Here is a 25,051-nt window from a genome sequence, read left to right as displayed (position 1 = left end):
CTCATAGGTAGGAACTGAACAATGAGAGAACACTTGGACATAGGGTGGGGAGCATCGCATACCGGGGGGCCTGCCAGGGGGTGGGGGGTTGGGGGAGGGATAGCATTGGGAGAAATGCCTAATGTGGATGACAAGTTGATGGGTGCAGCAAACCAACATGGCACATGTATACTTATGTAACAAATCTGTACGTTGTGCACATGTACCCTAGAACTTAAAGTATAATAAAAGAAAAAAGATAAAAAAAAGAAAAAGAAAATAGTAACATTTCTAAATTTGAATGTTCAAAATGCATAACTTTAAATATGAATGTGTAACTACATCAATACATTACTTAATGGTAGGCATTTAATGAGTCCATTTATACCACTAGAGACTTTTATATCTAAATGGGTTATGTAATTTAAAAGAAACCCTGCTTCCTGGGAAAATGGGCTTACCATATAATCAGGGTTCATTTCTGTGAACTGGCACATATGAGGCCCACTTAAGAAGAGTGGGCGAGGCACGGTGGCTCACACCTGTAATCCCAGCATTTTGGGAGGCTGCGGTGGGCAGATCACCTGAGGCCAGGAGTTCGAGACCAGCCTGGCCCACATGGAGAAACCCTGTCTCTACTAAAAATATAAAAATTAGCTGGGCATAGTGGTGAGCACCTGTCATCCCAGCTATCTGGGAGGCTGAGACAGGAGAATCACTTCAGCTCAGGAGGCAGAGGTTGCAGTGAGCCGAGATCACGGCACTGCACTCCAGCTTGGGTGACAGAGCAAGACTCTGTTTCAAGAAAAGAAAAAAAAAAGGATACACCTGCTGACTGCTGACCTGCAGGCAACACCAACATCCCTTTTCTCTTCAGATCTTTTCTTGGGCCATTGGCCACAGCGCCGCCTCTACTGCAAAACACGTACCCAGGAGGGTAAGCCAGGCATCTTCCTATTTCTTCCTGGAGAGAGGAGCATGAGGTGGGGGGCTGTTGGATTTCTGGGGAGGAAACTGCACAGATGGATGGAGGAGCCCACCTCACTCCCCTGCATCTCCTGAGGAAGTGCCCTACCAGCTGGGGAGTCAGCCCCACTGAATCACTGCTGTTAAGGGGCTCAGGCCTGCAGGAGTGCCAGGAAGGGCTTCCGTTTCCTCTGTGAGTATTGCTAATATGTATGTGAAAATCACACAAGGGCAAGGGCTTCACCCTGTGGGTCCATTAAAACCAAACGCAGCACTGGCAAAGTTTCTGCCTGGAAACGATCAATGACCATCATGAAACTCAGGCATTTCGGGTGACCTTGCAGACAGATGTCCCCTCTGAAAGGTCTTAGTCTTGTGCAGCCTGCTCTGGGGCTGAGGGCAAAAGGCTGGCATATGGCATGTCTCCAGCATATGCAGGTGGTGTGCCTGCTCTTCCCAAGGGATCCCTCATAGGCCTCCACGGCAGCGTGGAACATTCCACAACAATCCTCATGGCTGATGCCGGCCACTGAGGTTGGCAGGGGTCCATGTCTTGCTCAAAGTTGCAAAGGTAGGAGTGGCAAGTGGTCCAGCGACCCCCATCTCATGGACTGAATTCTATCCTCCTATGTGAATAAGAGGTTGTACTGAATGGAGCTTTCACTGGAAGCGGGAATCAAAGAACCAGGTCACTGCCCATCTCCACCATTTACTCATTATCTTTCCTAGCATGGGTCACTGGCTTTTAATTTTCCAGTCTATAAATAGAACTGCTCCATGAGATCATGGAAGGGTGTCTCCAAAGTCCTTCAACAGGGACAGGTGTCTGTTCTCACTGTTCACTAGCGTCGCCATGAGGCCAGGCCAGATCAGGGCCAGGCGTGAAGTGGTTTTGAGGGCAGGTGGTCCCAAGGGCTCTGCCCCTTGTAGGCATTTTACTGTCATCAGAATTAGGGTTTGCTTAATTCTAGCTGGAGTCCTAGTGGGCGCTGTTCACACAGCTGTGGGCTATGGGTGGCTCTGGCTCACCTGGAAGAATTTTTGAGAATTTTGGGGTGTTTGCTTAACTGCCTGGAGCTGTGTCTGGCCAGCCCCCTAGAGGATGCTTCCATGTGTTAGGTGAGAAGACAAGTTACAAAGTGGCATGTACAGAAGCCACCCCGTTTTTAATATAGACGTGTGTGTACCTATGTAACAGTTTGGAAGACAAACCATTATAAAAATTTACCATGTCAGCGTATGGTTTCTGGGACTAATTTTCCTTTTAGTGTGTTCTATAGTAAGAGCTACTTTTATAATTAAAAATAAAACTGGAGAATTCTGTCAATGACTCTTTGGTGTAACCTGCTGGTGGCCCACCATCCTAATCAGCTGCATTTTCATTTGAGCTGAGGTGGTGCCAGCCCTGCCCTGGCCTAAAATCCACAGGTAATATACTCTCCTTAACCAGAGTTTTGATGGAGAGGCTGTGCAGTGTGGCATCGGGGGGAAGGGGGGCCTGTTGGCATGCTACATCCCCACTTACTAGCTGTGTGACCTCAGGCAAATGACTTAACCTCTCTGAGCCTCAGTTTATTTGCAGCATGAGGATAATCAACTTTCGTTTGTAGAACTGTCTCCTGGAGTAGACGCAGTGTGGAATAGGAGCCTAGCGGGGGGTCTCAGAGTGGAGCTCAACAAATCCTGCTGTTATTATTCTCAACAGCAAATGCACGGCCAAGAGCACAGACAGCTGGCCAGGGAGCTCCTGGAGCCCAGCAAGGCACACTGCATCACCTGGCCCACTCCCTTAGCACTCCCTGGGCTGCCCTTAGGTCACCAGGCCCTCCACAGGCAGGTGCAGACAGCCCTGTCTGCCTGGCTCCCTGAGTTGATCTGGCAGCCAGACCTCAGGGAGCACAATTAGAGGCTGTTTTGGTCCTGAAGACAAACATGATTCCAGACAGGTCTGAAGGGGTTGCTGTTGAAGGACATCCTCGTAACCTGAGCTGGGCAACCTGAGCTGGGCGGTGGTGGGAAGGATAACAGGCGCACGGGGTGAATTCCTTCTCTGTTGGCCTCCCCTGAGGCTTCAGCTTTAATTGAACAGTGAGGAGACTGCAGTGTCTCCTGATAGCATCAAACTTGCCCCAAGCATCGCTGTGAAGCCATTTTTTAGGCTTTAATAATCCAAGCAAACAGATCTATAAAAAACATATCTGGTCTTGTTTGAAGCTCTCACTGACAGTCCTTTTGTCAAGGGGCTCATCACATCCACATTTCATTCCCAAGACTCAGGTAACTGAGACAGAAATGGAGGCAGCAATAAATTTAACCGAAAAGCTCCTTGCCAGGAAACCTGAAGTGAGTGGAGCCCCCTCCCCAGCAGGTGCCCACAGCTGTGCATCAGAGCTGGCCACCCGGTGGAGAGGCAGCCTCCACATCCGCCCATCACCCTTCCCAGGCAGGGAGGGGGTGTCACTGGAAAAACAGTAACAAAATGGTTGATGCGCAAAGGGCAAAATGTTCGTGGCAACAAAGGGAAGAGGTTCAATTTGGATTTACTCATGTGCTTTTTTGTGCACATTATTTCATAAAGTTACTGTGAAAAAGAGATTTCCCTTTAGGTAGAGTTTCCAGCAAAAAGAGAAAAGATGTTAGGTTCCCCAGACCGATGTGATAGTGAGACACTGTGCAAGCGTTACTAGCTTCCTTAATAATAATAGAAATGGCAGTCGCTATCGCAGCAGGGCCCACCTCCTGCCTGTCTGCTGTGTACAGGGCACCGGGCTTATGTACGAGCTTGTTAATCCTCACACTGACAGCTGCTGTGGCCAGAGCTCAGAACACAGTAGGTGCTCAATAAGTGGTGTCTGCTGGGGATGCGGCACCACCTTTCAGAGAGGCAGAATGTGAGGTTTCAGAGTGTCCATGTGAGTCTTCCCAAGCCACATGGCTAGCCTGCCCCTGCCTCCCACCTGCCTGCACCACCCCCAACAGGGAGGAACCAGGTCTCCATCACCCCTACCCTGATGACATCCTTCCCCACAGCGGGATTCCCTTCTCCTAGCTTCTCCCAGCTGTAAAATCACAACTGTAAATAACACCAGATCCCAACAGGATGTTCTGAGAATTAGCTAGAGGAGGCTGTAAAGCTCTCAGGAAGAGGAAAACACTCCAGGAATGTCAACTACACGCCTGGGCTGTGGTTCCTGCAGAGTGGCCCAGGCAGGGCTGCCCCCCACTGGCTCCCCCCACTGGCTTTGGGGTGAGCACAAGCCCAGGATGGGGTGAAATCATGCAAGGCTGAACTCTCAAAGCACAAGGAATGCTCCCCCGTCCCCACTAAGTGAGTCTCTGAGGGGCCAGCCTGCCTCAGGCTGGTTTTGGATAGCAAAGAAAGAGACAGACAGAATCCTGACAGTAACTGCATTTTCTACTGAAAAGGTTCCTGGCTGGTGAAATGTCAAAAGCTCTTCAAGAGCATTTTGAACAGATTTCCCCCCGAGACTTGGCATGAGCAAGGAAAACCTCAGAAGCGGTTGAAACCTGAAATAGCAGTGTTAAACAACAGCGAAAATCCCCACTCCCTGTGCCATCGCTGAGAAACAGGAAATGCTTTCATACACACACCCCCTCCCACTCCCCCTGCGACGCCTGCTTTCTTCCTGGCAGTCTCAGCTTCAGGTGTCCCTCATTCCTCCGAATTCGCAGCCTGCTGACCTGCACATTGTGGCTGGGACCTTCTAGCCAGGGAACCAGGAGGCTGAGGTGACCCCCGATGGCCTGCAGGGGCCGGGTCGCCTCCAGAGCTCTTGGGGACTGAAGCGCAGAGGAGACCACGGGGCAGCTCTCATCCTCTTTCCTGGGGCTGGAGCTGTTCCCTGTGGGTAAATTTGCTTCCCATTACCCACTGCAAAAGCTGCAGTGAGACAGCTGCCCCAGGCCATGCCGCCATCACGTGTGGGTACTCAACCACAGCACGCACCATTTATGGGGCCTGAACCACACTCGATGGATGGTTCTTCGAATACATAAACATTTTACAGGCCCATATAAGAAATGAGATTCTGATGAGAGACGAGGCTGATGACTGCCCCAGATGGTGATTGTGAAAATGATGGTGATCAAAAGCCCCTACTGGGCATTTCCCCTGTGCCAGCGCTGGGGTGAATGCTATGCTTGGATGCCATTCACTCCTCAATCAGTCGTATGAGGGCTACCCCCCGACTCATCTGACGGCGGATGATGCCCACACAAGGTGAGATGGGGACAGCAGCGGGGCTGGGTTGTGAACCTGTGTTGTCTTAACCACCTGCCCTGCTCTGAGGTCAATGACAAAAAAGCACTACTTAGGGATGATGGCTTCTGACTTACTAGCCACATGCAGGCAGTGATTAGAATCTAGACTGTGGTGGAGACGCGGCGTGGGATGACCAGGCTCCCCCTGGTCACTCCCTGATCTCTCACTCCCTGCAAAGGCGGCTGCTTTGACAAGGGACACTGAGCAAACGGGGGGACGGCGCGGGGCCCAGGAGATGGAGGCACTGGCCTTTGGACCATTCAGCATGGCCCTGTGGCCCACCTCACTTCCCTGCAGCCACCCCTCCTGGCAATTTCCTGGGACCTCATTGCTCTTCAGCAAGCTCACTGCTCTCATCTGAGCATGGTCTGGGTCTCGAACTTCTCTCTGTAAAGCATGGATGGCTCAATGGCAGGCTCTGTGGACTCACACACAGTGTTCCACACTAAGGAAGTGTCTGTCCCCACTCCTTTTTGCCCCTGCCCAGAAAAGCACTGAGTTTTGGTCACTGCCTTTCACTGGCTGCTCACATTCCTAGGAGTGATGGCAAATGGAGGATCTACCTCTCTTGATGTGGATGCAGAGTGCTGGCTGCTGCCATGGCACAGTTTCACACGTCCCAGAAAAGGGCCCCAGGGTCCCCAGTGCCTTGTGCACTTGAGATTTGATGCTCACATATTCTTCAATAAGGACTCAACTTTTAATTTCACAATTAAGGGGAGGCTAAACATGCAGGATCTCCTAGAGGGATAACAGATTTACATTAAAGTGTAAATGATTGACTCAAAGCCTTTGGGGGAGCAGATTGTGATGGGCATGGTGGGCTGAGAGCAGACAGATACTTGATTTAATAACGAGCACATGAGCATCTTAGACTCAGCTCCTTCTGGTTTCAAATTCGGAATCTAAGCCTCCAACACGATCTTGCACTTTAAGCCAAGGTGGATTACCAGCCCTGCCATTTTCTAGTTGTGTGACTTTGTGAAGAAAGCCACATCACCACTCTGAGCCTCAGCTTGCTCATCTGTAAAACACGGACTGACAGGTGAGGGTCCAATGACATACCCTGAGTGAAGGTGCTTTGTAAATTCTAAAGCAACAGCAAATGTCACGGGCCAATGTCACCGATCCCAATAAAAGTAGTCTTACCCTCTACCTGCACCCACCCCCAGTTACGGCTCCCCAGGCAGGGGCTGTCTGGATCCCACAGTGCTAACTTCATACCTGCTCAGTGGGACTTAGCATGGGCCACTATAGCCAGCTCCTTGTCTGTCTCCCTTTAGGCAACAGTCATTGTCCACTCTTGTACCACCAGCACAGGGTCTGGCACAGAATAGCAACTCCAGAAATGACGGCTGAACTGAAGTGATTGGCCACATGCCCACAGCAAGTGGGGGCTACAGCTGGGCAGGCAGGCCTTGGGGGGGGGGGGGGGGGGGGGGGGCCAGGCCACACCAAACAAGTGCGGGCCTCAGAGATGGTGTGTCCACATTGAAAACTGTCTGTAACTACCCTCTTGCGTGATACAAGGTTCGTTCATTGCTAAGGTCATGGAACTCGAGCCTGTATCTCCTTGCCTAGAACATAGAAAGGTATCTAACAGCTGGGTTTCTGGGCAACACAATGACACAGCAAAATATACATGAACTCGACCTCAGACTGGTTCTCCCTGACTTCCTCCTAGGGCTCAGAGCACACAGATCCTTGAACATGTACTGCATCATTTGATTCGAAAGGCCTCTGAGAGGCACCGTTATCTCCACATTACAGACAGAAAGAAGGCTGGCTTAGGCTGTGAGGGTGCTCAGAGGCCTTGCAAGTCAGATCAGTCCCCTCCACTGCACCAGGGGGTCAACGACCACTTTCTTCTTTTCAGTATAAGGGAACACCGTTCTCTTCCCTTGGTCTATTAAGTCATGGTTTTCTTTAAAAACATCATCCATCATAATCCCTCCAGAATGTGTTTTTCACTGGAAACATCCCATCATTGCAGTGGTGATTAATGCTCAGAAGTCATGCTATCTAGAAAGAAATGAGATTTCCCCCTCCCGCATTTTAAGGGCCCACCACCCCCAGAGTGGAATACACAGACCCGGCATTCAGTGGGTGAAAACAATGATCAGCATTGTTTTCTGGAAAGAGCTACTATCCCGGGTGGGAAGGCAGCTGCAGGTCATTTTTCAAACAGACCAGAGCGATAGGAGTGCTCTAGGCAGGGATGGGAACATGACTTGTGTCCCTCACACATGACCCTGGTTAGGGTTTTGCTGCTGGCCGAGGTCAGGTTGAGGGGCAGGGGCAGGAAGAGAGGGGCCCCATCTTCCCTAGGGGCCTGCCTGCCTCCCCAAGGCTCTGAGTGGCAGGAGTGCTCAGCCATCCCTGGGCGTCCTCTCCCAGCTAGCACCTGCAGCATGCTCTTGGACTGGCCCGTTCCTCACCTCCCTGGAAACAGTCTCATCTTTCGCAACAGCACCTTGGGGTGAAGTGAGAGGAGACGGCTTGGATGGCAATATCAAAGCTTCCATCTGCTGAAAGATTCACCTTTTGAGCTCCCTCTATTTTGACACAGTGAGGGGAATACCTGCTTAGCCCAGCAGGCTGCTGCTGCTGCTGCAGTTTGCCTCCCAAGAGCTAGAGCTGGACAAGAAATAGTAACTGCAACAACTGGTTACATTAACAACCTTCCACAGATACAGTGATACATGGAGAGTGTTCAGCCTTCTCTCTGCTTTCCTTTTGGGCAATTTGCCTGCTGCCTTCAAATGCCAGCACATGATGAGGTTTGGTGGCTCATTACAGGAAGGAAGCCCTGGGTGACAGGTTTAAAAATGCAGTGGAACCCATGGGTGCAACCATGGCACCATCTGCAAGCTGGACAGCAAAGATGACACACAAACCATACGGCAAACCCAAACAGTTCAAATCAGACAAAAACGCTGGGGAAGCCTCATCCCATGGAATCTAATTAGAAAGGTCTGGTCTCCAGGGACTGAGGACATGGGCTCCCCACCACCACCCTGGGGAAATGTATTCTTCCCACTTCTCCAGAGAAGGCAGAGAGGGAAAAATGGGCAAGTTTCTCTACCTGGGGGGAGGGTACTGAGGGGCAGGTGGTGTGGGGGGTGCCCAGCCCCCAACTCTCCCAGGTGATGGCAGCAGGAGGGAGGGTGGTGAGGTCGACAGTTGGGGTCGGGGTCTCTTGGTTCATGTCTATGCAGCCCCCACCAGCTTGCTCCTGGTACACCACATACACACACACAGTGCCAACTCCAGTTTAATGTCCCTGCGGGCCCTCTCTGCTTGCTAAAACCACCCCCAGCTCAGCCTCAGGTTCAGGCTCTGGCTCTGGCTGGGGATCCTTGCTAAGCCCTCTTCATAACAGCTTGGTGCACACAATCAGATGCCATCCGATGCCAGCTCCAGACAGTGGCTGATATAGTTTGGGTGTCTGTCCCCTCCAAATCTCATGCTGAAATGTGTCCCCCAGTGTTGGGGTGGGGCCTGGTGGGAGGTGTTTGGGTCACGGGCGTGGGTCCCTCAGGAATGGCTTGATGTCCTTCCCATGGTCATAAGCGAATTCTCGCTCTGTTAGTTCACCAAGAGCTGGTTGTTACAAAAAAATCTGGGGCCTCCGCCCTCTCTCTCCCTTGCTCCCTCTTTCACCATGTGACATGCCAGCTCCACCTTCTGCCGCAAGTAAAAGCCTCCTGAGGCCTCCCCAGATGCCGGCACTGTGCTTCCTATACAGTCTGCAGAACCACAAATCAAATAAACCTCTTTATCAATGATCTAGTCTCAGGCATTCCTTTACAGCAATGCAAAGTAGATTAATACAGCAACCAAGATGTCACCGAGGCCCTCACATCCCACAAATCCCTCTTGTTCTTACTGCAGTGACAGCTTGTCAAATGGGCTATGGCAGAAGTGGGCACAGTGACTCCAACCCCTCACTCTTCTGAAAGCCTGGAAGTGTTATTCACAGCATGGCTGGTGAAGAGAGGATGGCCAGGCAAAAGGCTCCATCTTACCTGACAGGCATTCCCAGAAGGCTGAAGGTCCTGTCTGGGGAAACTTGCAGCGTCCTTGGCCAGGGAGGGACCCCAAACAGCAGATGAGGGAAGGCTCATGGGCTGAGTGAGCCACGCGATACATGAGCACCAGGTCCCAGGCAGGACTGCTGAGTGTTATTCCTGTCCATCCTTTGGTTGTTTTGTGACTCCTCGTACCAGGAAGGTCAAGGTACTTAAGAAAGCAAAAGTGTCCAGCTAGTCCTCAGAACCAGAATGGTCATGCTGAGGAGAGCCAAGCACTGCAGCCCAAGAACCATCTACAGGATGCCCCTCAGCTTAAAGGCGCCATCATGGTGCCTACCCAATCCCTTTTTGCTTGGTTTCCACCAAACAGCCTGAACACTGAACTGGGTCCAGGAGCTTGGACTCTGCCGGGGTGTGGGTGAGGCAGGTAACTGCTCTGAGCCTCCATTCCCTCTTCGGTGCAGCAGGGGTGACAACCTTGGCTAGAGGGGACCAGTGACATGAGGCACAGGGGTACCCCACAAAAAGGAAAGTAGTGCTAGGCGCCCCAACCCCAGATGGGCAGGTGTGGCCCAGGCCTAGAACTGACCACTTCTTGCCTCAGCTCCTGCCCCGGACCCCTGTGGGCACAGGCGCCAACAACAGTACAGGCTGCATTTAGGGCGTGGTTGCTAGGACCCTTCTAATTCCCTGATGACAATGACAGCTTTATTCCAGTTCACATCTGAACACTTAGTATCCAATGTTATTCTGCCTGTTACTGTGTTAGGCAGGTCTGCTTCTACATCTTCTGGCCTGTCTGTAACCATGTAGGTATAAGGTAATCAATTCTTTAGATGATCCTGCACATTTGCCAATGTGCTACTTATGGATCAGAACCTAGTCTTTTGATAGCTCACCTATATGTCTCTGGGCTAGAATCAGTGACCTTTTTCAAGCTAGGTCTGGATGTGCTTGGATAGAGAATTTCTCAGTGTTATCTATAAAAGGCTGGAAGCCCTACTGATAAGACAAAGTTAAGTCAGATCGGAATGGGTTATAATCTTGGGGATTGTGCCCCAAAACCGTGTGACCTTTGGGTGGTGGATTTTGGGCAATGAAATGAAATGGGTTTAGTTGTCAAAGTACTTAGACACATATAGTAACATTCTGAAACCTCTAAGCATCTCTGAGAAACAGGCAGGGCCAGTGTTTATGATTCCCATTTCAGAGATAAAGAGACCAAGGGGTCAGAGAGGTTAAGGCACGTAAGTGGAGAGTCAGAGCTGTCATTCACTCCCTTAATGTCTCTATTGCATGAGTTCAAGTCCTCATGGCTCGAGGGCCTGCCTTCCTTCCTTCCTTCCTTCCTTCCTTCCTTCCTTCCTTCCTTCCTTCCCTCCCTCCTTCCTAAAATCATAAAAACCCTGGAAGAAAACTTAGGCAATGCCACTCAGGACATAGGCATGGGCAAAGACTTCATGATTAAAACACCAAAAGCAATGACAACAGAAACCAAAATTGACAAATGGGATCTAATTAAACTAAAGAGCTTCTGCACAGCAAAACAAAACTAGCATCAGAGTGAACAGATAACCTACAGAATGGGAAAAAAATTTGCAATCTATCCATATGACAAAGGGCTAATATCCAGAATCTACAAAGAACCTTAAACAAATTTACAAGAAAAAAACAAACAACCCCATCAAAAAGTAGGCGAAGGATATGAACAGACACTTCTCAAAAGAAGACATTTATGCAGCTAATAAACATGAAAAAAAAGCTCATCATCACTGGTCATTCGAGAAATGCAAATCAAAACCACAATGAGATGCCATCTCACACCAGTTAGAAAGGTGATCATTATAAAATCAGAAAACAACATGCTGGAGAGGATGTGGAGAAACAGGAACGCTTTTACACTGTTGGTGGGAGTGTAAATTAGTTCAACCATGGTGGAAGACAGTGTGGTGATTCCTCAAGGATCTAGAACCAGAAATACCATTTGACCCAGCAATCTCTTGACTGGGTATATACCCAAAGGATTATAAATCATTCTACTATAAAGACACATGCACACATATGTTTATTGTAGATCGAGGTCTTTGTCCCAGACTGGCCCAAGCAAAGCACATGCACCTGGAGGCCATCTGGGAAGTGCACATGTATTTTTACTGTGGGACTGTTCACAATAGCAAAGACCTTGGAACCAACCCAAATGCCCATCAATGATAGACTGGGTAAAGAAAATGTGGCTGGCACACATGTACCATGGAATACTATGTAGCCACAAAAAAGAATTAGTTCATGTCCTTTGCAGGGACATGGATGAAGCTGGAAACCATCATCCTCAGCAAACTAACACAGGAACAGAAAATCAAACACTGCATGTTCTCACTCATAAGTGGGAATTGAACAATGGGAAAACATGGACACAGGGAGGGGAACATCACACACCAGGGCCTGTTAGGGGGTGGGGGACTAGGGAAAGGAGAACATTAGGACAAATAACTAATGCATGCGGGACTTAAAACCTAGATGATGGGTTGATGGGTGCAGCAAACCACCATGACACATGTATACTTATGTAACAAACCTGCACATTCTGCTATGTACCTCAGAACTTGAAGTATAATAATAAAAAAAAAAACTGTCTAAAGTGAAGATAATGAACATTCAGCTCAAGTAAACATTTTTTTCACACAAGGAACACATTGGCAGTCAATCATGTGATTAGAATATGCATTAAAATGTTGGAAAAAAAATGCTAGCCACTAATTCCAACATGTTTAAGATACTGTGTAGGCTGAGCAAAAACCAATGGCTTTAGGTCAGCAGTTTGCAATCTTTGAGTGAAGAGATATCAGGAGAAGCAAGCAAGAGTTTTTCAGTTGCTAAGACCATACAGAAAGTCAAACACGGTCTATGCTTACAGGAGGCGTGGTACAGATTTTGTGAAAAGACTCTCTAGAAAACCCACTAGAAGGTTCCTACAGGTGGCAGTGGTGCTCACCTTGGTCCCCAGAAAACAGGAATCATTCAAATGTGTCAGACGAATGAAAAAAGAGGGGTTAAACAATAAATCATGTTTTTACTTGGAGAAACATTCAATGGCCCTTTATTTACCCTTGGTCTTGAGAGTGCTGACCCCGCAGCTCTGCGATACCCCTCCCTGCTCCCACCTCAAGGCCCCCTGCCCTGTCTGTCCCTGCATCTCCAGGCCCTTGCCCCCAGGGGTCCTGGGAGTGAATGGAAGTGATGTTTGCCCCAAGTGTCCCCATGGCAGGAGGCTGGGGCCTGCCAGCCCACTGCACAGCATAGCAAGCCTGGCATCCAGGGCACGGGCGCCCTGCCTTGGGCTGCGTTTGGGCATTCCTTCTGCATGCATGTGAAGCAGTGGGGTTCTGCCAGTGAGCCCCAGGGGGCAGTGCTGGTGTGGCCTGTGGGAGAAGCAGGGGAGGAAGCACACGGGGTCTTGGGTAGTGGCAGCGGGTGGAAGGAAAGTGAATGTGCCTAGTTATGCTGAGACTGCCGTGTGGAATTGGAACCCATCACAAGAGCTGAGCTCCCGACCCTCGAGGCCCCTGCACTGCGGCACAGAGAGAAATGCCAGCAGGCTGCTCTTACCGTAGACCAGTCCCCAGTTTTCCACTCGTAGCAGCCTGAGTAGTCCTCGCAGGCCTCCTCGGCTCTCGGCCTGATGGATGCATCGCATTTCCCTTGTGAGTTGGTGCACGCCACAGTCCGTTTCCGCACCCCTTTTCCACAGTTGGCAGAACACTGCAAGACACCATTCGAATATTTAATCCAGTTCCAATTTGATTCAAGTCCATCAGCAGCTATTAACTCCCTCCGAGGTGCCAGGTGTGGGATGATGCAAAGACGAAAACCCACACTTCTGTCCTCAAAAAGCTCATGGTCTACAGGGTCTTAATGCACATGGTCCCAGCTGAGGCCCCAGCCAAGTGGCCAGTGTTGGGGAAGGGACCCAGGAATCAGGAGTGGGAAGAACCTGGGACACTTGTGAGGTCACATGAGGGGAGTGGAATTCAGTGGCCACTTGTCAGGTCCAAAAGCTTAAGGCAATACATGAGCACAAAGGGCAGGTATGTGATGGAGCCATGAGTGCTGCAGGGAACAGGGGCCAGCTGGAGCAAGGTGAGGCCCTGAAGCTGAGTTCCAGGCCCCAGATCTTCCCAGATGGCCTCCAGGTGCATGTGCTTTGCTTGGGCCAGTCTGGGACAAAGACCTCGATCCAGCCGGGAGGAAGAGGAGGCAGAAGGAAGGAAAAGCCACAGGTGACTTTCTCATGAGGCAGGTGGAAAGCCTTCGCAGGGAGCTCCAGTGAACGTTTTAACGCAGACACCAAGAATGGTGACAGAGGCATGTCCCCTGTGGTAGTTTACCTACTTGCGGGAGACCTAGCAAGGGGCAGTGGGGAGGGGACCTGGGCCGGGGCAGTGGGGAGGGGACCTGGGCAGGGCCTGTGGGTGATGAATGATGTACGTGCCCTCCAGAGTTCAGGATTCCCAGCAGCAAGAAGGTGTGAAGAGACAGAGGGCATGACAGGGTGTCGGCACAGCAGATGGGTGCTCTGGGGTGCGTCTGGAGCCTGTTCCTGACACGCCTACCACAGATACTGTGGAGGGACGGTGCCTGGGCTGGCAAGAGCACTTACCATCTCCAAAAGCAAAGCAGAAGGAAGCCCAGGCAGAGCTGACCCATAGCCTCGGGAGGACAAAACTCATAAACAAGTTGGCCCCGGGAGCCCTGTCCCTGACACAGGCGTAAACACATAACTTGGAAAGATGATGTGCAGAAGGCTGGATTCTGCTAAGGCGGTTTCATACTTGCTCACTTTACCAAAAATATGGCAGGCTACAGCAGTGACTTTCTTCAGTTATAACAAACTCAACTTTAAAAAGTTCTAGGCCAAATGCAGTAGTTCACATTCATAATCCCAGCACTTTGGGAGGCTGAGGTGGGAGGATCACTTGAGGCCAGGAGTTCAAGACCAGCCTGGGCAACATAGAGACCCCCATCTCTAAAGAAAAAAAAAAAAAAATCCCACTGTGTCCACTGGAAAAAAGATACATAAAGGACAAATGTTATTCCTGATATTTGTTATTAACATTTATCTCAAAATATGATCTAGCTTTCTCTTTTTTTTTTTTTGAGATGGAGTCTTGCTCTGTCGCCCAGGCTGGAGTGCAGTGGTGCAATCTTGGCTCACTGCAAGTTCCGCCTTCTGGGTTCAAGCGATTCTCCTGCCTCAGCCTCCTGAGTAGCTGAGACTACAGGTGCCTGCCACCACGCCTGGCTAATTTTTGTATTTTTAGTAGAGATGGGATTTCACCATGTTGGTCAGGATGCTCTCGATCTCCTGACCTCATGATCTACCCGCCTTGGCCTCCCAAAGTGCTGGGATTACAGGTGTGAGCCACCGCGCCCAGCCTCTCTTTCTTATGAATTCAATTCAGCTCTTTGTCTAAAGATCCTATGAGGTTTTCTTTCAAGGCTAATTTAGGCTGGTTTGAAATACACATGCTTCAGAACTGGCTGCAATGTCCCCTTCAGGGAGTGGAGAGAGTCGCTGTGTGTGGAGTGTGGAGCTGGTTTAAAGGGTCCTCGGATGCCAGGGGTCAGTCCACGGTGGGCTTTGCATGCAGGAGCAGGGGCAGGAGCCCCGGGGCACTGCACTGGAGGGCTACACCTTGCTTCTCTGCGTGGCAAGGTTTCCTGACCATTTCAGCAACTCTGTCCTCACTGTCTGACTTGTGGGCTACCCCTGGCACCAGCACCCACACAACTTGCTTCTCTGCAACCAGGAGCCCACGCACCATTTCTGTCTAAGTTCACTGTTGCCTGGTCTTTACTTTGCATTCCTTGCCTCTTCCCCTTGAATTTCAAGCTCTGAACGTCTAGCCTATTTCTTAATCAAATCCTGACCCTTAACCAAACTCTGACCAGCAACCTATTCTCTTTCTGAAGCCTTTGTCTGAGGGGTGCTGCAGGCTGCTGAGGTCAGCTCCAGCTCCAAAGGGGCCTAGGAGGGTGCACTTCAGTCTCTCCCTTTGCTTTCCATCACGGGCGGGGCCTGTAAGCTGAGGACAGGAGAAACTCACTACCTTTTCCTTCCCTCTGGATATTTGATCCTTCTTCTAATAAAGTCAGGAAGACGCTGCGGAGTAGGTAGTGAGAGCAATCAACACAGCTGGTTGGATAAAAGTGACCATGTCGATAAAAACTCTCCCGCAAGGAACTGAAACCCATTTGCTTCCAGGGGAAGAGAGACTCACTTTGGGATTTCAGTACTTGGGAAGCGGCAGAAGTACCAACTTCGTGAGCTTCCTGTGGGGAATGATTTGATTCCAAGTTAAATATTCAGAAGAAAGCGTTTTGCTCAAGCCTGGGCTAAGCCAGAGTTAGGCTGACTGGTGTGGTGCTCGTTCGGGATTAGGATGAGGTGTGCACATAGATACAGACACAGAGAAATTTATTTAAATCTTGCTCCCACTGTCTCACATTTTCCAAATGCAGAGATCTTCAGTGCTGTAGTGATAATTGATGATGTCAGGCTTGGTGGGGAGGCATTTTTTTTCCCCCATAAAAAGAGTCTGAGTGGACTTTTTTTTTTTTTTTTTGAGACAGAGTTTCGTTCTTGTTGCCCAGGCTGGAGTGCAATGGAGCAATCTTGGCTCACTGCAACCTCTGCCTCCCGGGTTCAAGTGATTCTCCTGCCTCAACCTCCCAAGTAGGTGGGATTACAGGAGTGCACCACCATGCTTGGCTAATTTTTTGTATTTAGTAGAGACAGGGTTTCACCACTGAGTGGAAAATTTATAGTTTTGATCTGATCAAAGCACAAATCTTACTTGGATCAAGAGCTAGGCAATTAAAACCCAAAGGCTCACCTAGGGTACTGGAAAGGGGAGGGGGCTGAATACCTGTCTCAACCCTGCTAGCAAGGGGCCAAAAAAAAGTCCCTCTAATGTTAAACCGACAAATGTTAGCATATATAAAGAAAAACAAAATCAAACAACAAAATCTCAAACTCTCTTCTTTTCCTAAAATATCATAAAATGTAGGATAAAGATTCTGATCTATAAACAAATACATGCCACGATCTGTTTGAAAATTAATCTTTGTTTTAGAGCAGCCAATGGCAGACTTTCCCTTCATTAAAAATGGGCTGAATACTTTTTTATTCAAAATAATTCCAACTGTTTGGCAATAGAGGGAACTTTAAAAATATTTTCCACACTAAAGAGTGTCTTGGATGAGCCTCTCTGAGTTTCCTAGACTACTCTGGTGGAAGACCTGAGGGAAGCCTGCCCTTTATTCAGCTATTTTTTTTTTTTTGTAGTTTTATAGCCAAGCGGTCAAAATCATTAATGCAAAGTCAATGCAAAGCCCTGAAGGATGACATCACCGAAGATAAAATCGTACTCCCAGGACCAACCTTCAAAGTTAAGACTTAAGGCTTAATCCACTTCTTTCCAAAACATTTTATGGCATGAGATTTGTAACTCCAACTTGCACACTAAAAGCTGTCCCTCCTGGCATCTGACTCTTGTAATCTACAAAGACTGTTGGGGGATTAAAGGAAAACCTTTGAAACCACCTTCCCAGCCTGAGCACACCACAGTTAAATACACCCAAAGGAGAATTAAAAAGTCGGTCAGTATCTGTCTGCCCTATCTTGATGTGGGAATTCTCATAGGAAATGGGATCAAATAGTCCTTCACTGTGGTGTCAACATGTACATCATGAGAGACATGGTATCTATGTTTTTGTAGCCACGCTGTTATCTGAGATGGAAATTAAGAACACATGAGCTATAACACAACTTCGAGCTGACCTGGGGGCAAGCGAGGGCTGGGAGGCACCAGAATGTCACCAATACCGTGGCACCGTGTTGGAGTCCCTGTGGCTGAGTCCTGGCGGCAAGCCCAGGCACCCACCTGTGACCACTCAGATGCCTCCCAGATGGACAGGCAGTCCTGGCCTTCACAGCTCTGCACTGCTGCTGGCCGGGGACCCGGGCAGTAGAGGGGCCGCGTAGCGACGTGTGTGCCGTTCTGCAGCTGGTACACGCAGGTCACCTCCCGGTGCTGGAAGCCTTTCTCACAGGTCGCTGAGCAGGGGCTCCACGGACCTGCTACCCACCTGCCAGACAGGAGGAAAGAGAGCGAGAATGACTCGGGTGAGAGGCCAGCCTCTGCGGAAGGCCTTCCAGCCGGATCCTGGAATTGTTGCCCTGTGGTGGGAGAGAGGGAGGCAGACTCAGGAAGCTTTCCAGTCAACCTTGGACATCATTCAGAGTATCGGCACAGAGGGAGCGACTTCAGTGGTCCTCTGGTTGGATGGTCTCCTCAGCACAGACATCTTTCTGTAATCAACACCCCTACGGCGGACGGAATTATCTGGTCAGGGCCTCCCTGTAGGGAATTACAAATCTGCCTGTTGTCACAGGACCTGCTTCTTTTGACAGGGTGTGAGCGAACAGGATGCTGGCCACGTCCCGGCAGAAGCTGTGAACGTGGTTATGCGGTTTGGCTCTGATTCTCTTTGCTTCTTACCCTCTGCTGGGAGAACAGTCCCAGTACAGGGAATGCCCCTACAGACAGCCTGCACCACTACCACCTGCACTTCTGTCAGTGACCAAGATGTTGGAGTTGTTTGTCACTGCGGCAATAGGGGATTGATACAGCCACTGACAAAGAAACCCCCACCCCAAACCAGTCCCAGCTTGATTAACCAGAACTAGGCCCTCCCTGCTTTCCGGAGCCTCCAGAGATGGCTGTGATGCTTGAAAGTGGCAAATTGTGGGCTGTGGGAAGACAGAGGCTGTTGAGTTTGGCATCTGAAAGCGTTCTTCTAAAACTTCGGCTCAGGCCGGGCAGTAGCTCATGCCTGTAATCCAAACATTTTTGGAGGTTGAGGCAGGTGGATCACTTGAGGTCAGGAGATCGAGACCAGCCTGGCCAACATGGTGAAAACCCATCTCTACTAAAAATACAAAAAACTATCCAGGTGTGGTGGCGCATGCCTGTAATCCCAGCTACTCAGGAGGCTGAGGCAGGAGAATCGCTTGAACCCAGCGGGTGGAGGCTGCAGTGAGCCGAGATCGTGCCGCTGCACTCCAGCCTGGCTGACAGAGCAAGACTCTGTCCCCCCAAAAAATAAAAACAAAAAATAAAACATGAAACTTCAGCTCCCTGCGCGACAGCCTGATGATCTGATGCAGCAGGCGTCTGTTGGCCTCAGGTCGCTGGACAGCAGCTGAGCAGCTTGGGAATCATGCTTCCTCAGGACACACACAGGGTTTCCAGTGCCCTCTGGGGAATACTGAGGGATCGCCCCTGCTTGGTTTCTGGATGAGCCAACTGGCTTTGCCCTTTCTTGTCCTGCCTCATAAACTCCTTGCTCCCAAGAGTTCACCACCTGACAAAGCAGCTTGACCAGTGCACCGCCAGGTCTCACAGCCACTCAGTTCCTCCTCATTAGTCAAAAACAGTCCTAAATCCCGCCCCAAACCAAGTCTGATCATGCCATGCCAGGCCATCCCACTGCTGAGCAATGTCTACAGCTTTTGCCCACTGGGAGGATCCTTTGAATGGGTACTGGATGGTGCCAGCTGTCTCTCACTTTCCAGTCCCAGCTGAGTGGCTCATTTGACCATCCAGGCGCTGCAGATTTACTGAGGGCCTCCCACGTGCCAGGCACCTTCTAGTTTCTGATGAGGAGGCAGTGAGTGAAACAAAGTCCCTGCCCTCTGAAGCTTACATTCTCAGGGGGGCAGACCATATATGCCCAGCAAACCACATATATCACCATAGCATATATAACAAATGTACTAGATGAGATTAGAGACCGTAACACACAGTCACAAGTGCTTTAGAGACAAGTCAAGCAGTGTGAGCAGAACAGGGAGTAGGTGGGGGTGACTGTTATCTTACAGCAGGATGCAGGGAAGGCCTCACTGGGAAGTGGACATCTGAGCAGAGCCTGGGAGGAAGTGAGCCCTGTGGCTACACGGGTAAAGGCTTCCAAGGCAGAGGTCACAGGGGTGCAAAGGCCGTGGTGGAGGGGCTGCTGGTGGGGTGGAGGCGGAGTGAGGGAGGGGAGAGTGAGGGGAAAAGATGGGATTTGGGAGGCAGAAGGGTGAGATTCCTAGGGCCTGGGTGGCCCAGGTAGCTGTTGTTCAAATAAGATGGAGTCCTGCAGGGTTTTGAGAGAGGAGTGACATGTTCCTTTTGGCTCTGATAGGGCCACCGGCTCGGTATGGATACCAGTTTATAGTGGGCAGAAGCAGTGGCAAGGCGACCAGAGGAGGCTCCTGCAGCAGTCCCGGTGAGGACGGTGCTGGTTTGAACCAATTGGGGTGGCGCTGGCATCTCTGGTGCTGAGAAGACAGAGCTACCTGGGCTCCTCCCCTCCATCCCAAACTGTCCCTCCTTGTTCCAGGGTACCTCCTCTGGAGCTCAGTCCTAATCCCCTTGGCAGACTCATGACTCTGTCCTCAGGCTTCCGGGGCCTAACTCCAGTGAAGCCCTTCTTGGATCCATGGCTCGCATGGCAGGGATGGGAGCCACAGCGACTCCCTTGGGGTGCAGTTGTGAGGACAAGTGGCACATTGTCCATAAACTGCTTACAACAGTGTCTGGCACATGGAAGCCCATGTAAATGTAACTCTTAGCTATCATTGCTGTCACTGTCTCCTCGGTAAGAGATGGAGAACTCCTGCAGGGTGGCCATGAGTCTCATCTCAGCACCCAGCCACTACTTAACACGAAGAGAACTGAGCTAAATTCTACACATTTCTCCTAGTTCATTTCTCCTGGTTCTGGTCTTTGGAGTAACCCAGAGACCTTCTTAAATATGTGAAGACAGCTCTTTTGTTCCCCTTTAAGTTTTCTCTTCTTTTGGCCAAAAGAGTTTGTGTGGCAGATGTTCAATCCCTCCCATTCATTTTCTACTCAGTCACTACTTTTCTTACAGTGGACCACACGGCCCAGATGTGGCCTGGAAGCCGCAAGAATGAATGTGATGAATAGGGACAATAAGCACACACACACTAAAAAACTAGCCACTATCTCCTTCTTCTTTTTTTTTTTTTTTTTTTTTGAGGTGGAATTTTGCTCTTGTCACCCAGTGCCCAGGCTGGAGCACAATGGCACGATCTCGGCTCACTGCAACCTCCACCTCCCAGGTTCAAGCGATTCTCCTGCCTTAGCCTCCTGAGTAGTCGGGCTTACAGGCATGTGCCACCACGCCCAGCTAAATTTTGTATTTTTAGTAGAGACGGGTTTCACCATGTTGGTCAGGCTGGTCTCAAACTCCTGACCTCAGATGATCCACCTGCCTCGGCCTCCCAAAGTGCTGGGATTACAGGCATGAGCCACTGTGCCCGGCCCCAACCATACAGCTCCCCCAGAATACATCTTAACACTAAAAATATAGAAGAGACATAGTCTCAAATAAAGGAGACATCTTTAAAATGAATAAAAACCTATGTTTATTTCTCTCATTACTCCTGAGAAATGGTGAAAGCTTTCAGAACAGACTGGTTTCTAGAGTCATCACTATAGAAATATTGACCCCAGGATACAGATCTTATGCCTGCTGGGGGCTATGGTCAAGAAAATAGAAGAACACCAGAAGGTGCTCTTGGAAGGAGATACGGAAAATATTCAGTGGGGCAGACATTTACTGAGCGTCAACCAGGTTCACTAGATTTCTGGGCCTTCATAGGACCCAAAGCTCTCCCCAAGATGAGAATGATGAAGGCCATGATCCAGGCATGACCATTACCCCTGAAACCAGAATAAGCCACATCTCTCCCGAAGGAAAAAAGTGTCTGTACCTGGGAAGAAGAGGCACAGAATAGGAGATTGATAGCTGCAATTCTTTGCTCACAATCACAAAATAAATTGGTCCCTTTCCTTTTTTTTAAAAAAAGGAAACTGGTTGTAGCACAGAGACATTTAGGGTAGCAAAATTGCTTTGTATGATGTTATAATGGTGAAAACATGTCATAAATTTCTCCAAACCCACAAAACACGCAACACTGAGAATGAAGCCTAAGATGAACCATAGACGTGGGTGATAATGATGTAGTGATGTGTCAGGGTAGGTCCATCAACTGTAACGAATGTAGCACTCTGGCCGGGCAGATCATGCGTGCCTGCAGCAGGTAGTATATAAGAAATCCCTCTGTACCTTCCTCTCAATTTTGATGTGAACCTAAAAGTACTCTACAGAATCAAGTGTAGGCCGGGCGCAGTGACTCACACCTGTAATCCTAGCACTTTGGGAGGCCAAGGTGGGTGGATCACCTGAGGTCAGGAATTCAAGATCAGCCCGGCCAGTATGGTAAAACCCCATCTCTACTAAAATACAAAAGTAGCCCAGCGTGGTGGTGTCCACCTGTGGTCCCAGACACTTGGGAGGCTGACGCGAGAGAACTGTTTGAACCGGGGAGGCAATGGTTGCAATGAGATGAGATCGCACCACTGCACTCCAGCCTGCCAGCCTGGGGAACAGCGAGACTCAGTACCCCCGCTCTCCCCTCACCAAAGAAAAAAAAAAGAATCAAGTCTATTAAGATTAAAAAAAAAAAAAAAAAAGCCAAAACCAAAAAAAAAAAAAAAAAGAAATTTGAATGTGATTTTCTTTTTTAAAATAGGGACTCTGACTTCATCAATGTTACCCAACTTGATACTATTTCTATATTTTAAGCAGCCAGATTAAACATATTAATCTCCCCATCCTGGGCTTCTTTTTGTGTCTCATGAACTGACTCCCACCGGATCTCCTTTGTCTTGCCTTTTTGCAGTTGACTTTGTGAATAAAGATGTCAGGCTTTAGGGTGAGACGTGTTTGGTGCTATTGTGCTGACCCCAACTGTGAAAACAGCTTTGAGTCTGCTCCCGCCTTTGTATCTGCTGTGCTTTCAGGGTCAAGCCTGAGAAGTGGGGCCCCTATGTCTTGCTCCTGGGGATGCCACTTGGCATGCCGTAGGCCACAGGATGCATTGCCATTGCCAGCACGTGACCACGGCAGGTGTTCTAGTGGACGTTGGCAGTGATTCTGGCCGACACACAGGTCACATCCAAGACACATGGAGGGGACGGGGGATGAGTTGGGCAAGGCTCAGTAGTCCTGCCCTGGATGTCTCTACATCCCCTGTCCCCTCGCTGACTTAAAAAGCCAGATCTGCGGGGAAACAGGCTCAAGAGGAATGTGGAAAAAGCAAAAATTTCACTCAAAAAGTTTTGTATATTTAAGAGGCTTCCCACAGAAGTGATTTCTTGATCTAAGCAATTTGGAGAAACGGCCCTGGTAGGGGCACTGTTTTCACACAGAAGATTCTCGCAGAGCGGCGAGGGGTGGCTAATTGTCCAGCCTCTTCTCTCCTTTGCCTCTGGTGCCAGAATGGAACATACCTCAGGCATCCCTCCTTCCTGCTGTCCAGCCCTTTCCAGTGGAGTTCTTACAATCTCCCTCCTCATCACGGCTCAGAGCCTCACAGTGGGAGGGTGACACAGCTCCCAGCACCTGTGGTGTAAGTGCAGCACACAGGTGTCGCCCTGCTCCTGAGCCAGGGATTCTCTGCCATTCATCCCTCCTCTGGGGCTGCCCCTGCCTCCCTCCTATGGTGCAATGGGCATTGCCAGATAGACTGATAAACTCTCGTGTCCTGGGGCCAGCTGGAATTCAAAAACATGTTCCACCTGCCGACAGTGCAGCCTCCTGACCCCACCATGGGGGACCTCGAGTCTCCCCATGACAGAGGAGCACAAATGCACTCATGACTGCGGGTCCCACACCGGGCAGCTCAGGGCACAACCCTTGCTCCACGCCCTTCCTTCCTCTCCCGCTCCTACTTCCCAGCTCTGCCCGAGGTTCTAGATGTACAGTCAGAAATATGGCTCAGCCCTAAGGAGCCACATAACCAGCTGGATCAGTAGTATACGAGGCTCACTGCTGTAGAGGAGGCGAACATGGGGCCGTGGGGGCCCAGGGAGGCACCTTGCTCTGCCTCAGGGTTGGGGAAGTGATGTCTGAGCTGAGTCTCAGTCAGCAGGGTTAGCTGTGAATAAGCTAGGCCACTGTATCCTGTTTTACTCAGTTTTAAACTCTATTATCCAGTGTTAGAATGGCACATAGCTACTGAATGGCTATGTGGATGACAGATTAAAAAACAGTATGGTAAGATATTTGCAGCTCTAAAGAGAATAAAATACCTAGGAATCCAACTTACAAGAGATGTAAAGGACCTCTTCAAGGAGAACTACAAACCACTGTTCAGTGAAATAAAAGAGGCCACAAACAAATGGAAGAACATACCATGCTCATGGATAGGAAGAATCGATATTGTGAAAATGGCCATACTGCTCAAGGTAATTTATAGATTCAATGCCATCCCCATTAAGCTACCAAAGACTTTCTTCACAGAATTGGAAAAAACTGCTTTAAAGTTCATATGGTACCAAAAAAGACCCCGCATTGCCAAGACAATCCTAAGCCAAAAGAACAAAGCTGGAGGCATCACGCTACCCGACTTCAAACTATACTACAAGGCTACAGTAACCAAAACAGCATGGTACTGGTACCAAAACAGAGATATAGACCAATGGAACAGAATAGAGGCCTCAGAAATAATACCACACATCTACAGCCATCTGATATTTGACAAACCTGACAAAAACAAGAAACAGGGAAAGGATTCCCTATTTAATAAATGGTGCTGGGAAAATTGGCTAGCCATAAGTAGAAAGCTGAAACTGGACCCTTTCCTTACTCCTTATACGAAAATTAATTCAAGATGGATTAGAGACTTAAATGTTAGACCTAAAACCATAAAAACCCTAGAAGAAAACCTAGGTAATACCATTCAGGACATAGGCATGGGCAAGGACTTCATGTCTAAAACACCAAAAGCAATGGCAACAAAAGCCAAAATTGAGAAATGGGATCTAATTAAACTAACAAGCTTCTGCACAGCAAAAAAACTACCATCAGAGTGAACAGGCAACCTACAGAATGGGAGAAAATTTTTGCAATCTACTCATCTGACAAAGGGCTAATATCCAGAACCTATAAAGAACTCAACCAAATTTACAAGAAAAAAACAACCCTATCAAAAAGTGGGCAAAGGATATGAACAGACACTTCTCAAAAGAAGACATTCATACAGCCAACAGACACATGAAAAAATGCTCATCATCATTCACCATCAGAGAAATGCAAATCAAAACCACAATGAGATACCATCTCACACCAATTAGAATGGCAATCATTAAAAAATCAGGAAACAACAGGTGCTAGAGAGGATGTGGAGACACAGGAACACTTTTACACTGTTGGTGGGACTGTAAACCAGTTCAACCATTGTGGAAAACAGTGTAGCGATTCCTCAAGGATCTAGAACTAGAAATACCATTTGACCCAGCCATTCCATTACTGGGTATATACCCAAAGGATTATAAGTCATGCTGCTATAAAGACACATGCACACACGTTTATTGTGGCACTATTCACAATAGCAAAGACTTGGAATCAACCCAAATGTCCATCAGTGACAGACTGGATTAAGAAAGTGTGGCACATATACACCATGGAATACTATGCAGCCATAAAAAAGGATGAGTTCATGTCCTTTGTAGGGACATGGATGCAGCTGGAAACCATCATTCTCAGCAAACTATTGCAAGAACAGAAAACCAAAACAGAGATCACTTGGACTCGGGAAGGGCAACATCACACACCGGGGCCTATTATGGGGAGGGGGGAGGGGGGAAGG

The 25,051-nt window shown here is 49.2% G+C and overlaps 1 protein-coding gene across 1 annotated transcript in view; it reads right to left on the bottom strand.

Annotated features, from left to right (window-relative positions):
- Positions 1-25,051, bottom strand: part of ADAMTS17 (ADAM metallopeptidase with thrombospondin type 1 motif 17) — a 361,470-nt gene that overhangs the window by 8,096 nt on the left and 328,323 nt on the right. The window contains exons 20-21 of the mRNA XM_023193603.1: positions 17,205-17,409; positions 12,868-13,020 (exon numbers count right to left, since the gene is read on the bottom strand). Of these exons, the coding sequence (XP_023049371.1) occupies positions 12,868-13,020; positions 17,205-17,409 (358 nt within the window). The remainder of the gene's footprint in view (positions 1-12,867; positions 13,021-17,204; positions 17,410-25,051) is intronic.

The sequence above is a fragment of the Piliocolobus tephrosceles genome, chromosome 6 (assembly GCF_002776525.5).
Source record: "Piliocolobus tephrosceles isolate RC106 chromosome 6, ASM277652v3, whole genome shotgun sequence".
Lineage (NCBI taxonomy): Eukaryota > Metazoa > Chordata > Mammalia > Primates > Cercopithecidae > Piliocolobus > Piliocolobus tephrosceles.
The sequence above is the reverse complement of the archived record's forward strand: the minus strand, read 5'-3'. Positions and strand labels throughout refer to the sequence as shown.